The 18,845-nt window shown below is 35.5% G+C and overlaps 1 protein-coding gene across 1 annotated transcript in view; it reads right to left on the bottom strand.

The window, feature by feature from the left end:
- The window catches only part of PCSK5 (proprotein convertase subtilisin/kexin type 5), a 135,174-nt gene that overhangs the window by 103,717 nt on the left and 12,612 nt on the right, over positions 1-18,845 (bottom strand). The window contains exon 2 of the mRNA XM_026703821.2: positions 12,404-12,508. Within this exon, the coding sequence (XP_026559606.1) occupies positions 12,404-12,508 (105 nt within the window). The remainder of the gene's footprint in view (positions 1-12,403; positions 12,509-18,845) is intronic.

The raw sequence follows: 18,845 nt of genomic DNA, 5'->3' as shown, positions 1-18,845 counted from the left end.
GAAGATATAATAGCACATCATATTTTACTTTACTGTTGGAATAAATTATTATGTCTTAAATTCTGGAATCCACAGGTTTATTTATTGATAGTTATTCCAACAATAAGAGTGATTAAAAACTATTACATACTATTATGGATTCAAGTAGGGTACAAAATTTGTTCAAATAATAATAGGTAGGAGTAAATCACACAGGTCCTTTACATTTTTTAAAGACTCTATGATTATCTGGAGAAATACTGGACAGAAGTATGGTTTAGTCTACGTAGAATTTAAAAATGTTCAAGAAAGAAAAAGGTATGAATTACATAGTACTTAGCTATAAATAAACTTGGAAGTCCTGTTTAGGTTGCATTCTAAATTACATAAAATAAATTCTTGCTTTGTCTTCTGTGCAGGAAACTTTGGTTTATGTGTCCCCATTTTCCACTGATCATAATTTTGACGTGTAACTTGCAGTTTTATCATGAAGTAAAGGAAAATGTAACCTTTTCAGAAATGTAATTTTTATTTTCTATTTAAACTGCGAGAACAGCTCCCTCTAGAATAGTTTATAGTAAGAAGTTACATTTTAACAATTGTAAGTCAAACATCAAACATTCTAAGCAAATGCATTAGCTTAGAAACTCATTTTAAATTAAAGATGATCAAAGAAATTATAAACAGATGTATAGACTATTTTTTTAAATTTCATATGCAGTTTATCAGTACATATATGAAATTTATACTGCAACAATTTCTAGTTCATTGATTAATGATATAGAAATATATTTTCTACTTTAAATAAAAAAAATAAAACAGTTGGCTCAGATCTAACACATTTAGGCTTACAGATACAGATAATCAGAGTTGGAAGGGACCTTGTAGGTCATCTAGTCCAACACCCTGCCCAAGTGGGAGACCCTACACCATTTCTGACAAATGGCAGTCCAATCTCTTCTTGAAAGTCTCAAGTGATGAAGCTCCCACAACTTCTGAGGGCAAGCTGTTCCATTGGTTGATTGTTCTCACTTTCAGAAAGTTTCTCCTTATTTCCAGGTTAAATCTCTCCTTGTTCAGTTTCCATCCATTATTCCGTGTCTGGCCTACAGGAGCTTTAGAAAATAGCTTGACTTCTTCCTCCCAGTGGCAGCGCCTCAAATATTAGAAGACTGCTATCATGTCTCCTCTGGTCCTTCTCTTTACTAGACAAGACAAGCCCAGTTCCTGCAACCGTTTGTTGTATGTTTTAGCCTCCAGTGCCCTAATCATCCTGGTTGCTCTTCTCTGGTTGCTTTTTTCAACAACCCTGGATGAATCATGTTAAAAAGTTAGTCTTTGAAATAATAATGTTTTGTTTAATCTGAATCAGTACTTCAGTGGATCTAACATATGCATGGCCAAATCATGCAGAATAAAGACGCTGAATTCATACAACAGATAAGCAGGAAAAAAAATAGCTCTTGTTATATTTTGGATTATGGATTCTCTTGTCCTTCCTTTTTACTTTATCTTTCATTTTCCATGGCTCAAAACCACTTTTTATTTTAAAATTTCTTTCAAAGTATTTTCTTCCTCTGAATATTAACCTTGCATATTATCAGTAATAAACCGGCAGTTTTTGTTGTTTCCAATTTCCTGTTGCTTAGCAGGTGAGCTACAAAATTGCTATCACATCTAATTAAAGCTCTTTAACAAGGAAAACAATCCCCAGTTTTCCTAGGCCACAGCAGAACTTTATCCTCATTTGATTTTCTTGACCTCAGGTCCAGTTACACATTATTTTCTTTTGAACTTCGGACTCCCTGATGTGAGTAAGGTCCCTGCTATCAAAACAGAACTAAAAAGCTTTCATCCTACCTTCCACGAGAGAGGCGTAGGAAAAGGGTCAACCCCCAGGAACAAACTACAGGGTGGCTTTAAAACTTTTTTTCTGAACAGAACTAGGCAGATGTACCTAGAAAATAATTAACAATTGGATTGCAATCCTTCTGTAAATAAAAGATGTAGCAACATTACATTAATTAGATTACAGTGTTATGTTTTTTTTAAGGGCTGAAATGGGCTTTTTCTAGATGATATGAGCTGCCAGGGATGAACAATTCGCTGATTTATCCTCTTGTTAGAAAAAGAACTCTGGAATCCTATGAAGATTTTACACTGCAAAAAATTGTGAATAGCAACGCATGCTAATTTTTAAACTCTTTACTGTTAAAGTAATTCTACTGACTCTTAACTACTTTGGGGTGGTATGAAGTGTGTTTAGCATATGTGGAAAATCCTTGACCTATGATCATAAATGAATAGTTGTTGACCAATCCCTGGAGGTCTGGCAGTGCCAGCATTCCTGCAGTTGTATGACTGCAACCTGGAAACTTGACAACTGGCCTGAACTTCTAATTGGTTGCAGCACCTCACAATCACATGCATTTGCAAAGCATCCCCAGAAAGTCACCGGGGAAGCTGATAGGGAAGGTCAGAAGTAGCTGGTATAAGTTTTGCCTCCCCAACCCATGGTGCATCTCTCCCATATGCTTTTGCACCATTTCACAGGCTATTAAGGTGCCCGGACCTCTCATCATGCTTTCTCCCAACCATCACCAGCAACTTATCTGCCTGCTGCCTCCTTTCTTTTTTTTTTTTTTTTTTTTGAGCTACCTGGGACTTGCACTTTCCTGCTGGCTTCCCCACTTATTCACTGTAGGAAGTTGGCAGGAAGTTGCCATGTCTAATGACCATGGAATTTGGTTAACAATGGTAACTGATGTTGTGAAGCAATCCAGAATACATCACTTATCAATAGAAATTGAGACTGGCTCCATTAAAAATGGCATTTTTATAAGTTGTTACAATTATTATAACTTTTAAGTTATCACAAAAGGAAAATCAAGACAATACTATGCATAGAGTACAATTTTTAAAGGAGAAATAATATAAAAGCAATAATTAAAATAATTTCAATGTTTCTAAATGTGTTGATGTAATCATCACTTGGGAAGAAACCAAAACTATTTAGTTTTCCAATTTTGCACTTACTGATTTTTCTCTTCTTTCTTCCGCTCTTGCTTCATTTTTCCCCCTTTTCCCTTGTTGTTTTCCATTTACACAATTATGTACTATTTTTGAAACAATAACAAAGACTGCTGACATCAATATTAATTTATTTGGAGTTTTATTGTGATTTCTAGTTATTTCTTAAGATTACAATTAATGTGGTTCCACACTTTGAATTAATTATATAATAATTTTATGAATTTTATTATAATTGTAAACTCTTTATTTTCTCATATTTTACTTTTTATTCACTGTGTGTCTTTCTGTCTTCTTTTTCATATGGATATTTATCCTGTTCCTTTATTTTTTATAATTTATAACTAAGGAGAAAAAACATAATGCCAACGTGAACTTTATAGATAAATATAGTTTACACGAAAAGCAGCACTGCAATAAATATGACTGATGTTAAGTACATTATATAAATGGAATTTAGCATGCAATATTTTATTTAAATAAAAATGGAAGTGCAGTCTTTCATAAACTATCCTACAAAATAAATGGAATACTTTTAATTAATGTGGTTTAAATTTTTAATATTAATTGCTCTGTAGAGCATATGTATACATTTTTTCATAAAATAAAAATGTTAAGCACAATTATCTACATTTATTCTTCAGTCATAAAATGTTAAATACAGTTTTGCATAATAATTTATACATACATGAATATGCACCTATCGTATATCCACATATATGCATATCATCCAACACCATTCTTTCTTATGGTTAACTATATAATTCAAATGGTGGAAAGAAAGTAGGCCAGTAAGTAATAGTAATTAAAGCACATGTTTTGTAAACTGATCCTCATTCATGTATTCTCTAAGACCAAGCCACTCAAAGCTTTCTTACTTGTCACTTTTGTATTCAATCCACACTCATTCAGTAGCCACTTGCTCTACTCTCATATTACAACAAGTCTCCAGTTTGCAAACGAGTTCCATCCCCAAGGTGGAATCTCCCCAAGCACAGGAGAGATCACCTATAGGAGCAATTTGTCCTTAAGTCAAATATGTATGTAAGGTGGGACAGTATTATGTAATACTGTATAAGTATTGCATAAAGAACTTGAACCCTAACCCTAACTCAAATGTTGTTCTATTCTTAACTGTGGATCATCCTTTACCTGGAGACTTGCTATATTTGTTTTGAGGTTTTATCTTCATTCATTCTCTCGATTTGACCAAAACAACTTAAAGTATTTCTTATTTAGAGTAACTTCTCATTAGATTCTAATATTTAATTCAGAACTCATTCATTCAGAACTCATTCATTCTTGATCCTGCAGCTTTTTGTTTTAGTAGGCACATTTCTTATTACCTATTCCAATTGCATACAACTTACTTCTAGGTTTCTCCTGACATACTCAAGTCTCATGTCCACATAATAAAATGGTTGAAATGAGCTTACATGAAGCAGTATTTTCTTCGACTGGCAAATGTTTATTCCTCACAATATGCCATCCACTACCTGGTATTTGATATTTTTAAAACTTCTTTTTAGTTAGCATTCTTCAATGATACACTATCTCCTTGCTTTGTTTTTTTCCACCTTTTAGATATAACTTGAAATTGTCCATCCTATTTCTCCTGTCAAACACAATTCTGGATTTTGCTGCATTAATTTTCAGACTCATTTTCATTGTATCATATACACTTATCAATAACTTGCTGCAAAATTACAATATACTCAAGAATTGAAATGAGTAACAATCAACATGGCAAACAAACATACATGATCAGGGCATACAAATTTGTACTTTGTAGGTCAGGAGAAGCTCATTTAGCCTCATGGCCCCATTGCTCTTCATTGGAAAGGAAGGAATTATAGGAAAGTAAGCAGGCACACAGTGGGGAATACACACTGAAACAATGCACTGGCATTGGCAGATGTGAGGACACTCAGCAAACAAACTAGTGTATTCTCCTTTGTGTGCTTACTGTTGTAATCTCTTCCTCTCCAATCTTTCTGTTCTGGGCAGTGGGGTTGAGGGGTGAATGGTCAAGCATAGGAGAGATTGGGGAGAGGGAGAGGGAGAGAGATTTGGATGTTTCCTTCTTGCTTTTCAGATGTGGGCAGGAGTAGACTTGGATGATTGATGAGGTGATAAGAGGCAACTTCCAGTCATGCATACAGTCAATGTGATAAACAATTGGCTCTTCTTTGTTTTCTGCCATATCTTTCTTTGCCTTTCATTATCTCAGTAGGACTGCACATTCCACACTACCACCCCAATCCCTCCCCCACCTAGGTTGCTCCACACCCAGGCCTCAGACTCAGCATCCCTTAGATCAAGTATCAGCTACCTCTGCCATTCCATGCCCTGAATCAGGAGACTGAATCTGGTAGAGTTTCATCTAGCTGCTAATATGATCCTGCTGCTGCTGCTGCTGCCTAAAAGCCCAGTCACAGCCCCATAATCGCCACCTGCTGTTATCTGGGAAAGCCACACCAGAACTGATATTGTTGCTGCTGCCCCATCATAAAATACATTATGACGCAGGTTTTATTGTTTTGATGTCCTTGTGGTTAGGAATGTATTCCTATATCTTGTTCAAATCCAGTGACTAATTGGTTCAAGAAGCAGTTGCAATGCGATAATAACATAAACACTGCCCATTACTAAGCTTCCAAGAATAAGTTTTGGCAAGCAGTGATTATTATTCATCTGTTTGGCTTAGGCACTATATTACCAAGAGTGGGAAGCCTATGTGTTATGCTAGACTGGATTGGATTGAAGAACATCTCAAGAAACGCTGCAATGCTATGCTCCCTTAAGAAACATCTTTTCCTCATCTATTAATTCTAAAAATCAATGGTAAGTTACTATAATATACAGATTATCTTCTACAAATTGTCATTAAAACCCAATTCAGGTTGTCTTTTAGTCTTCTCTACTTGAAATAATCTGCAATCCTTGCCAGTATGATCTCTTCTTTGGTTATCTTTGAAGTCCAATTTAAGAACATTCCGGCCATATGAAAGCTATCAAAATGTAGTTCTGCATCTTATACTGTGAAGACTTTCTGCTTATATTTTTGCCTGTATGCAGGGCCCAAACGAAACAGCTACTGTTATGCTACATTGATATGGAGTAAAGAGCCTTTCAAAAGTTACATTGCATATATGGCTTAGGAATTCTTTTACAAATATCCATATGGTAGCTATAATACTTGACACAACATTGACGATTTAATTTATTAGTTTTATTAAGTTGGGCTATTGCCTTTAATGCATAATTTTATTAACTCAGTAGATGGATTACATAGTAATGAGTGTCCTGTAAATTGAACTTGACTTCTGGTGACTTCAGGAATCTAAGTAGTTATCTTGGTGATAATATGGAAGTAGTTTGTCATTGCTTTCTCCTAAGATATTTTTCAACTTCTCTACTGAGAATTCTTTCTCTCTGTCTCTCTCCCTGGAACATCATATCTGCATTATATTCAGATACTGCCTATTTTGTCCTACTATAAGACCAGGCAGTATCTCTCCATGTTTCTCTGTCTCCTCTCAGACTCTTCTTTTGAATATGTTATCTCACTTTCATTAACCAATGACAATGAAATTATTACAGCAAAGCTTTAATTAAAAACCGAATGTAACCCACGCTAATAAAAATATTAACCTTCAGAACATAAAGCTCGATAAAAAAAATTATCTGGGGAATATAAGCTTTGAATCAAAGCCTCTGCTTATTTCTTCGACAAAAAATATTCAAACATAGTAGGCTTTGCTAACTGTCACTATTATAACTGTAACTGTTTTAGTTATCGTAGTTTTGCTATCCACACTCCTACAGTCAATTGTACTACCAATGCCATTTGCACCCTGCTCACTTGTACAAATATAGAAAGTCCATTTCAAATGTTTGTATCTAATGTGCAGATGATAGGGAAAAATGCAAATAGAGCAAGGCTATCCCTTGAGTAAGCATTGTAAGCAATTAATCTTTCTTTGGATATTGAAGGTCCCAGTTCTTTCTATTAGGGATTGTATGTTTAGTTAGAAAGTATAGAAAATGATAACAATAGTCTGTCTTATTATGAGAAAAAAAATCCAGTATTCTTGTATATATTGTTGCAGCTTTAAAAGAAACTAAGTATTATTTTTAGGAAATAAAGTTTATTTTAAATGTACTAAATGTACTCTCAGCACACACTGTAGGAACCTCTAGAGATAGGCACTCTTTCTAGAAAAGGTCAGGTTATGCAATTAGTCTTAAGCAGTTTTCAGCAACAATGCACATGTTTTCATCAGACAGTGCACTATAGCCACAGCTTCTGAGTATACATGGAAGAAAGCTAGCTGCTGTTTCAGTGCTTACTTCCCAACACACTTTGCTTGACTATCTCTGCACTTCATTCCCTTGAAAGACTCTAAGGCAGGGCTGTCAAACTCGCAGCCCGCGGGCCAGGTGCGTCGTGGGCTGGCTCCGCCCCTGCCTGGTTTAGCAAAGGGGAAAAAAGTCCCGTCCCGTCACATGATGCCATGATGACACAAGTTTGATGCCCCTGCTCTAAGGGGACTTTCGTCCTCAAATATCAACTGATACTTTCTGCCAACAAAAGCTTTTCCAAAGGCTGCTCCATGTAATGAATATGTTGCAGCCGTCCAACCAAGTTGCCACACAAAGGTTGTACAAATTCAACTTCTTCAGAGGAAGTACAATACCATCTTCAGTAATCCCAGACTGATGTTACTAGATGGCCCTGTTGTTTATTGCAAAAAAAAAGCAATGTTATATTTAATTTTGAATTGTTTCACCTGATTCCAGTGCCTAATAGCTCTCAGACATTGGTTCAGGCATTCCATGGCATCATGTCTGCCTAGGCTAGTTATGTATAATTGGGGTAATCATCATACCAATGACTCCTCATTCTGAACTGACAAATCATGTCTCCCAGCAGCTTCAACTACCAAACTTTTTTTTAAAAAAAACTTTCCAAGTAGTTTCTGAAATCTCCCTGAATTCATTCATCATCAGGGTTCCACTAGAGATGCACCTACAATGTATAATTTGGCAAGCGATCTGACCACACCAAAAAACAAATTCCAGTGTCCATGTATATTCCAAAATAAAGACTGTTTCAACCATGTGCCAGGTTTGATTATTTGTAATAAGTCAGTGGTCACCATGGAGGCTCTGAACTCAAGAGCCAGATCACTAAAGGAACTTTGTAGTAATCATGAGACAATATACATATAAAAGGCATCTGCTAAATGGTCAGGTATCAGTGCCAACGGCAGTGCAGCTTATTTTCAAGCCCAATTCAATACAAAGGCATTGACACCAGCCACCTCAAGCGCAATATGTTAGCTCTTCAAGGTAGGGCAGAAGAGAAACAACTCAGTTACAATACAGAATCTTCCTGCTTTCTTCTACTCACCAGAAAACTAGGGAAAATCTGATTTGAAATGCTTCCCATCTGCCCTGAAATACCCTTTGAATGACAGTTGTCTAATCTGTCTCCCACATACTGTTACAGAATGCTCCTTGTGAGTCTTTCACATAAATTTATGCTGTGCTGCTGCAGGACCCGAAACCTGGATACAAAATATGAGAGCTACATCTTCGTTGCTCCCAGTCAGGAATGTAGACCCAACAAGTCTACATGCTCATCAACAACCACGTTGTAGATGGATATAATCTAAATGCCATAGACCTGACATATGCCAGCATCTTAGAGACCAGGTCACCTGATAATGTTTCAATCTGGACTAGGATTGGGGAAACTGATTTAGAAGAAGACATGCATGAATATGTGGATCTCCTATAACAGCTTACTTAATGCCCTCCCACTATTTGTGCCTATCACAGTCCCAATTTGGGAACCATTGCAGCATTTCAACCAATAATTATTTCTGCATTTTCATCCTCGCATTTTTCCAAACTCAGCACATACTCCACTGGTCTCAGCCATCATGTGGCCTTTCCACATCCAGAGCCAGATTATCTCAGATCAGAAGAAGAAGTCTAGTCTCCAACTGTTCTTCATGCCCATGCTCAGCCTCTAAGGATGGTGATAACTTCAAGCTCTACTTCAAAGTTCTACTTCAAAGTTCCATAATTGTTGCTATCACTGCTTTTCATAGTATTCCTCACAGTAGTAGTAGCATTCTTCATAGCAATACACAACTAGAGACAAGAGCAAAGCAAGTACCAGATCTTTCTAAATCCTTCCCCTTGAACCTTCAACAGATCCAATTTCTTTCTCCCTTCTTATGTGACCTCCAAAACAGAATGCAATATTCCAAAAATGTGATACAGTCCATAGTGCTTTTCACATCTACTTTCTTTTCTGCCAAATAGTAAGCTAAATCCATATGCTCATTAAAAACAAGTAGCTGTGGTAATGTGCGCCACTTAGAAACAGCAATTTTTATATTTATTTTAATTTTTAACTAAAAAGCAATTTTTGGATGTTGAGGAGAATAGTAGTGATAAAGTGCTTGATTTTTCTCTCATTACCCTTTCTTTGGTATAAACTGTCTTTCAGAATTTTGTTTTCAGATACATTTTAGCATTTCCTCATTGAATATCTTTTTTCCACTACTTCTATGCTCAAAACTCACCCTACCAAGTATTATGGTCATTAGGAAACAAAAACAATTCAGACTCTATTATGTGTGGTTTGTGGTTAATAAGTTATAATAATAGGATTTTCCTAAAGTATAGTATTAGATAAGTCCATGCAAAGATTAAAGGATTTTGCATCTGGAGAAAGATATCTAACAGTTAGCTAAGAAGCCAGTCTTTAACTTTTGAATATATAACATTTTCAATCTTGAGTGCCCAATATTTGGCTGTTTTCCTTCTTCAATGAGATATTTTCCCTTTTTCTAAATTAAGAGCTTTGAAATATATGATGTTTGTCTTATACTGTATTTTCATTCTGGCTGGATTCACATATTGTGCTAAATCATAATATATCTGTTTGGTTTTAGCTCAATGTGATATGTGAAAATAGTCACTGCATATTGTAAATCATGATTTAAATTTGAAAGCTATGTATGAATAATGATAATGATTTATAATATTGGTAAATTGGTAAAATTAGTAATATCCCTACATCATATATAAACATACATCATATCAGGGGCGGGATTCTACCAGTTCGGGCCAGTTCGGGGGAACCGGTAGCTCCAAAGATCAGCTGTTGGGCCCGCCCGTCCGTCCTGGCTCTAGTCTGTGCTTTATTTTCGGGTTTTCCAGCTCAACTGATTCGCAAGGCACAGCAGATTGCCATGCATCAGCTGTTTTACACACAGGACTTGCAGCAGAAGGTGAGTTGCAAATGCTGCGCATGCGCACACACAAAGCGCACGCACACCGAACCGGTTGTTACACTGGATGAATCCCACCCGTGGATACTATTATATTTGTTCAAGCCAGTGGAAGAATAAATAGCTTTCCTACAGCTGAATTCAAATACCTTAACATGCTGTTAGTACTGCTGCTATCAATACTGTAATGTGTGATAATGTGATACCTGCTTATTTCCTAGAGCTTAGGTTTCTAAGATGGTCTGATAATAAGGATAAAGTGGACAAGTAGGTATCATTACTACTTTTTCCACAACAAGAAGCAGCTGTATGAACTTTGTCAATCTCAAAATGATATCCAGGCCAATGAACAGCAGAAGGGAAGGAGAAGGAGAAGGAGAAGGGAAAGGAAAAAGAAAGTTTCCAGCTCCACTTGGCATTTTATATGCCTATATTGTTGTTATTCTAATATGGACAGAATAAGTATAAGTTTCTTGCTCAGTAATACAGAACATCATGTTTAGTATGATAAATCATTGCAAAGGAGTTAGTAAGAAAGATGGTTGGATTTTCTAACATACTGTTTAAGTAAATTAATGTGCAATTGATTTGCGTCTTTTGATTATTGTAAACCATCCAGAGTTATTAAAATGTAGTGGGGATGTAAATGATACATTAATTCAAAGTATGATAGCTTCAACCTTTAAAAATATGTTGATCGGAAAATTATAAAGACAGTGAGGTATAAATATGAGGAGCCACATATTATTTTTTAATATAAAGCAACTTTTATTTTTCTAAAGGTTTGTCTGATTTATTCCTATCACATTCCTATCTTGCCAATAACATTTCTCATAAGAAATTACAGACTGTATTTCTAGCTTACAGCAATTTGTTTATAATCAAAACAAAAACATCAAAGTGAAATTTAAACATGTACAAGGTGTCAGTTATCCATATCTTACTTAAAATTAATTTTAAAATTTATTTCAGTGGGAAGCTTTTAAGATATTCTATGAAATGTAGCCTGACCAAGATTACCTGATTATTAATTAATGTTCCTATCACATTATATACAACATATAGAAAAATTATCAAAAAGCAATATCCATAAAACAAATGATGAACAACTTATATATTGCCAAAAAAATGTGAAGCTATACCTCTCACATTTATAACATTCAATAACATAAAAGTGTCTTAACATTTGTTTGTGAACAAGAAATAATACACAGTGAAATTTATACCCAGTTAATATTTGCAGTGTACCAATATATCTTCTTCAATCACGACCGTCAGTATATGATTATCATAAGCAGATACATCATACTGGCATACCAATAGAATTAAGATGCAAATTAACATTTTTAAGTTGATATATTTTAAATAATCAAATATTATAATATAATTATTGCCATGAGAAGAATTCCAGTGATGATAAATCCTTATTATACTCACATCTATTTGTTTCACTATTGTAAAAAGAAGCATGATTCTTTATATACAAAAGGCAGTATTTTTAAAAAACTTTATTGTGAGGAAAGTTATAAATGAAAAACAAAAATTATAAACAATTAATATGAGGTATGCAGTAATTTAATAAAGCAGTTTAATAATAATAATTAATAATAGCAATTAAGATAAATAATGTGATAATTTTATTAAAAAAACCTTGTTCAACAACATAAATCAATACTGAACTTTTGAGATAGAAACTACAGTCAAACTACCATCGTCATTCTAAGAAAGGGTCACTGCTTAGAAGTAATGTAATTATAAACTGCTATATTATATATACAGCATTGACACGAAAATCACATTTGCTTGGGCAGGGGGTTAGACTAGATGACCTACAAGGTCCTTTACAATTCTGTTAATCTGTAATCTGTATTATAATATTCTATAAATAATGGTGACACACTATTCTTAAAACATTAGAATACTACTTTCTTTTCTCATATGAAATGTAATCTTAATGAGCAAATGACAATCAATTCTTCTAATTGTAGATGTTATCCAGGTAAACATCCCCTGGCGTAAAGTTTCAAATTAAAAATGCAAAAGCTTGCATCAAACATTGCTGACTAATTAGATTAGCTTACCTTTGGCTCCATGGAAATGAAGTTGTGAGTACCTCTACTTGAGAGAACTGACCTTTTAATTGTTTTACTATGGTAAAAATGGTAATAATCCTTCAGTGCTCCAATCTGTAAGAGACAAAAAGAATCTGGGGTGAGGATAAAAGAGACAGAAAATTTAAGAAAAGCAGTTTACCTCTTTTTCAAAAGGTCTATAAATTATGCAATTACTACCTGGCTGAAATGTTACTTGAACCCAAGTACTCATCTTTCAAAAAGAAAGATACAATATGGAATGGTTGAATGTCCTTGAGGTTGTAACTGTATAACTGGAGATAATGAACTGGCTGTTTTGTCTGTATCCACCTTTTTAATGTTTAATTTATATGCAACATTTTATGTAGCAATCAAGATCTACATTAGTTTTCTAAACCCACTAATTATGGTACTAAAATCATTCAGCTTAAGGATATTTATTGTAAAACTATAAATATTTAATTCATGGGAAATATTCATCTCAACTTTGGTAAGAAAAGCTTATTGGAACATTTGATCTTCGAAAGCAGATTCAATTATTTAAAGACTTATTGTTTTCTAAAAAAAATTAGGAAATGGAGACATAATTTCTGAATTGTACATCTAGGATTTTTGCATTGAAAAAAGCATTTGGTTTGCAGTCCATTACATTCATAGGGATCAGCTGGGCAAGGGAGAAGAGGCAAAAGATGCATCATGTCCCAAACCTACAACTTGCGTCAGCAAGACAATATGAAAGAGTAGCTTCTTTTTTTGGGGGGGGTAAATTTTATTTGAGTTTTCACAAAGAGAAAAAAAATACAAATAAAACATCTTTTTTGAAAGTAGCGTAATCCTAGGTGGTTACATTTCTTCGTACAGAAACAAATTCAGCTTCATGCTCATTTTTATATTCTATTCCTTATCTTATTACTATTTTACATTTTCTGCATAGCTTCTCCCCTCTTTTAATTTTCTCAATTTTATTTTAATTATCTCATCTCAATTCAAATCATTGTATTTATATTTTTTGTCTGTCCTGTTTCAATTATCTATTATCTTTTCTCATTAAACAAAATTTCTCCTGTAGTTACTGATTGGAGTATGACGCCTTTATATCTTTTCCCTAAAGTTGTAACATTCAATATAATACATAACTTCCATTTGGATTCTGCTTGGTACATTCCTAAAATACCAACTGTATTCTTAAAAAAAGAAAAAAAATATAAATGTATATAATTAAAACAACATTCCATTCCAATTCAATTCTAATATTAATATTCATTAAAGTCTTAACATCTTTAACATTACTTTTCAATTAAATATCATACTTCTATGGGAACAATTATAAGCTTTCCATAGTTAATTCCTCCCCCCTTCACTTATATTTTATAAAACTTTTCCTTTCCTTCTTCCCTCTCTTCTTCTCTCTCCCCTTTTTACCCCCTTGTCTCTCTACCTCTATTTCTCTCTTCTGTATTCCCCTTTTCTGTTGCTTTCCAGTATTATACTTATTTTTTGAATTATTTTTCTTCTCTTTGGTTGTTTTTTTAAGTCTTAAATTCTCCATTCTCTTTCCCCCCTTTCCTTTTTCTTCCCCACATAAAATTGCTTGTTCATTAAAGATGGCTTCTTCTTTGTCCCAGTCTTCTTGTTTTGCAGTCTTTTCTTGTTGTTTCTCATAGTTCCAAATCTCCATTTCTAAGAATTGAAAAATGAAGCCAAAAGAACCCTTCCCTTCTTGTGCATCTTCTTTGTACTTTTTAAGTTCCATGTTCAATTCATCCAGAAGTGGTGCCATTGTATAAATTTTTAAACAACCCCCCCGATTGATTTTAGTCATTCAAATATAATAACCAAGAATCCAAAGATCACCAAATAATCCAAATACATGCAAGCTGTTTCTTTTTTGTTCTTTTTTTTCACTTTCTCTTCCATGGGGTTACTATTTAGTTGCAAAGTTTCAGTTAAAATGTATCTTTTAGAAGTCTTGTTGAAGTTTTACTGTAGATTCTTTTTAATTCCAGGCAGTCTCCTCCCTCTTCCAGATCCTGCTCTTATTCTTTTTCTCTCCCTTCCTGCTTATGAAAAAGAAAGTTTTTAATGTCCAGAAATCTTTATTATCCCTTTGGCATTTTGTTTTATTTTCAGCTTAATTGCCTATTGATTTCAAAGCAGATTTTTCCGATTTCTTATTTAAGTCTCTTAGTTGTCAGTATAGGGAAGGAGAGAGAAGGAAAAAAAAGCCTAACCTTTCCCTTTTCACTTTCCTTCACTGCTTCCGACTCTTCTTTGGGAGCGATGTTATTTTTTGTAAGTTTAAATTCCAGGGTACCTTAGTTGTTGCTTTTACAATTTAACCCGGTCAGCCAAAACTTTCACTTCTTATCTTCCTCCTGCACATTCTTTTCCGGTCGAGTTCTCCTTTGTGGTGGCCATTTCTGACCACCGCTGCAACCGCCTTCGGGAAAGGGAGTAATGGCCAGCTGGGGAGGAGGGATGTGGCTCTCCTCAACCCTGCTGGCAGTCTCCCCCCTCTTCACCGCTTCTACGGGGTGGCTTAGCCCTGAAACCAGCTGGCTCGGGGCGCTCCAGCAGCGAGGCCAGACAGAAACCGCGCACGATCGCAGATTTCTGTCTGTCGCCGAAGCCCTTCAAACTGGAAGTCAGTAGTTTGTTTCTTGATCTCATCATGTATAGGTATTCCTCAATTTACAATAGTTCATTTAGTGACCGTTAGAAGTTACACCAGCACAGAAAAAAAATGACAGTTTATGACAGTTTGCCCTATGGTCCCATAATTTACATTCAGATGCTTAACAACTGACTCAGATTTATGTCGGTTGCAGTGTCCCAGACTTATGTGATCCCCTTGTGTGACCTTCTGACAAGCAAAGTCAATGGAGAAGCAATATTCCCTCAACAACTGTTACTAATTTAAGTACTGCAGTGATTCACTTAACAAATGTGGCGAGAAAAATCATCAAATGGAACAAAACTCACTTAACAAATTTCTCACTTAGCAGCATGCATTTTGGGCTCAATTGTGGTTGTAACTGAGGACTACCAGTACCACAGAAATCACTGCCTGATATTCTACCAACAAGATGTATTTTTAATAAAAGGATTGTTGCATTAAGTAAAAGGAGACACAGGAAATTGGGCAGCAGATTCTCCCCCACCCCCCGCAGGATTTTAATTATTCCATGTCACTGTGGTATTTTTTTCCCAGATGAATCATGGAGGTTACTGATCTTAAGTCCTAACCAGACTACTTGATATTTCTAAACATTACAGTAAAAAAGAAAACTTCTTTAATCCTGAATTATTCAATTCAATATTATCCTTATGACAGTTGCAGTACCTCAGGGTTATGTGACTACCTTTTTTGACCTTCTGATAAGCAAAGTGAATGTGGAAGCCATATTTACTTTACAAATGTGCTACTAACTGAACAACTGTGGTGATTAACAACTGTAGCAAGAAAGAATGTAAAATAGGGCAAATTCACTTAACAAATGTCTTACTTAGCAACAGGAATTTTGGCCTCAGTTGGGGTCATAACCTCATTGAGGACTACCTGTAATTGCATGTCAAACAAGCTTATAGCATTCATTGTAATTGACACAGTAGGCTACAAAAATAATCCTTTTACGATGGAGCATTTTATAATAATATCAATACAGTATCAATAAACATTTTATTTAATGTCTTTATCTTGCCTTTATTATTTTTATAGATAACTCAAGACAGGGAACATACTAACACTCCTATTTTCCCCATAACAGCAACCTGGTGGTGACTGGGCTGAGGGAGTGTGATGGTCCAAAGTCACCTAGACAGCTTTCGTGACTAAGGAGGGACTAGAATTCACAGTCTCCTAGGTCCTAACCTGGTATCTTAATCACTAGACCAAACTTGCTTCCTATCACTCCAAATGCCTAGTCAGAATAAATGCAACATTTTCCTTTTACTAACTTCAGAAGAAAATTTAAGTAAACAATTTACCTAGATAATCCCCCAATACAATGAATGAAGAGCATTTATTTATTAAATTTGTACACTGCCACAATGTCTACCTGCAATAGCCACAAATCTAGAAAGACTGCAAATAGTGGACCTACTTCCTTGGGACAGTGTCATCCCTTCAAGAGTTCAAGGTTGGGACAACTGCAATAAACAAAATGTAACTATGTCTTGCTTGGATTTGACTTTAGATGGCATCATCTCATCCACACCATGATACCCTCCAGTCACTGGGACAGAATATTGACACAATATCCTAGTAGGCCTTGTGAGGGGAAAAGGTTGCAATGCAAAGCTGAGTATAGTCAGCATATGATGGTATCACAGCCTGAACATTTGGATGATTTCTCAAAGCAATTTTATGCTGAATAACAAGGGAGAAGGAAATAACCCCGGTGGCACATTACTATAGGGGAAGAACAGCAGAAACTGGGGGCAAAGTCAATTAACCCAGAGTTGTTACATTTCTGCAAATGGTCTAAGTCTAACACTTCTTGCATTTGTTGATTTTATCTAACACCAATTTAGTGTTGACCATTAGTTGTCTAGAGTCTTGTGAATAGGCGTGAATCATCTTAACTGGAAGCTGAGGTGTAGTCCTGAGGTGTGGTCCTGATTCTTTATTTATTTATTTTATTTATTTATTTTATTTTGTCAAGTGATTATTAGATAACAGTTATAAGTATAAACATGGTTATGAATACATGAAATGGATATGAATAAGAAAAAAAGGAACAGTAAGACAGGGACGGTAGGCACATTGGTGCACTTATGCACGCCCCCTACAGACCTCTTAGGAAAGGGGTGAGTTCAATAATAGACAGTCTAAGGTTAAAGTTTTGTGGGTTTGGGGAAGAAACCAGAGTCAGGTAGAGTATTCCAGACATTGATCACTCTGTTACTGAAGTCGTATTTCCTTCAATCAAGTTTGGTGCTGTTTAACTTGAGTTTGTATCTATTGTGTGCTCTTGTATTGTTATGGTTGAAGCTGAAGTATTCATTGACAGGTACGACATTGCAATATATAATTTTATGTACCATACTTAGATTGAACTGAAGGCAGCGTAGTTCTAGGTTGTCTGATAACTAAGGTTGACTCAGTCTTCCACCCTTCCAAGATGGGTAAAATGAGGACTCAGATTGTTGGGGGCAAAATGCTGACTCTGTAAACTGCTTAGAGAGGGCTGTAAAGCAGTATATGAGTGCTATTGAACTACAAGGAAGTGACCTGACTGCTTCTGACTGGAACTGCCTATTGAGGTAGGAACAGAATGACCATAAAACCCATCCCTAACCCCCACAGACAGTCCCTAGGAATGCCATAGTTAATGGTCTAATAAGCAACAGGAGATTGAAAGATCTCCATGAAGATCACAACAAAGTTCATTGATTATAGCAACTAAAGTCATAACCATTCTGTACTCAGGCCTTGAAAGAGGCCAGGTAATCTATTTTCTTCAGGATGCTTTACAGCTGCATCAATCACTGCATATTTAACTACTTTTACCCCAAAATGAAGATTGAGATAAATAGTCTTCCTTTAAGGAGAGGATACCCAGAGCTTCTTTCAAGGGTGCTGGAATCATTTCTTCCCACAGAGAGCATTAACCACCTCTTGGATCAATCAAGTCACCTTTCCATCTCCATATAAGAGCTAGGAAGGACATGGTTCAATACTGTAAGTAGTAAGAGTCATATCAGAAAGACCCAATGTAAACCTCAGATTATGCAAGCCATAATGAGTTCTTACAATAGAGTTAAGAGATGCCCCAAACACCACATTAAACTTTGCCTACCTTTGGCAAATCTAAGTGACTTTGTTAGCAAAATGCATCCAAAGTAAATGAGCATCCTGCCCATTCTTCTCTAAAGTAAGGCTACTGGCCCACCTTACTAACTCAATCAGATAAGAAAAATAATGATGGCTAGGATTTGAATTTGTACTTGTGGTTGGTAACATTTATTTTTGATCTTTTTCCACCAGTGCTTTAGATATTATTTCTGGTGGTTCAGCTCCCATAACTGTTCAGGAAACCAAGGTGTGCCTCGGGATCAGGATACCAAAGGGAATCACCTCGGAGAACATTCCTTGAGAGCTACAAAGCCATTGGTGAACTCACCTCTGACACAACTGGGAAATCCCTCAAGTGTGTCCAAGAAACCATCTGAATTAATGCATTTAAGACACATCATAACCTAACTGATCCTACTCTGAGATCTTCATAGCAGTTAATTTTAACTGGATCAGAAAAAGATCCAATTTGATAATGGAGCAGATCTAATCTTGTCACGTTCTATGCCATTGTTCTGAGCACGTGTCAGGCTTGAGGAGATAAGTCCATGATTGCCAAAATATAACTGACCCAGACCTCTGGCATGGAGCCTGAAGTCAATCAACACTCTAAAGTGTGTTTCTCAATCTCAG

This window comes from Pseudonaja textilis, chromosome 2 (assembly GCF_049901715.1).
Source record: "Pseudonaja textilis isolate UNSWEBS1 chromosome 2, rPseTex1.2, whole genome shotgun sequence".
NCBI lineage: Eukaryota > Metazoa > Chordata > Lepidosauria > Squamata > Elapidae > Pseudonaja > Pseudonaja textilis.
This window is presented reverse-complemented; position numbering and strand designations above follow the sequence as displayed.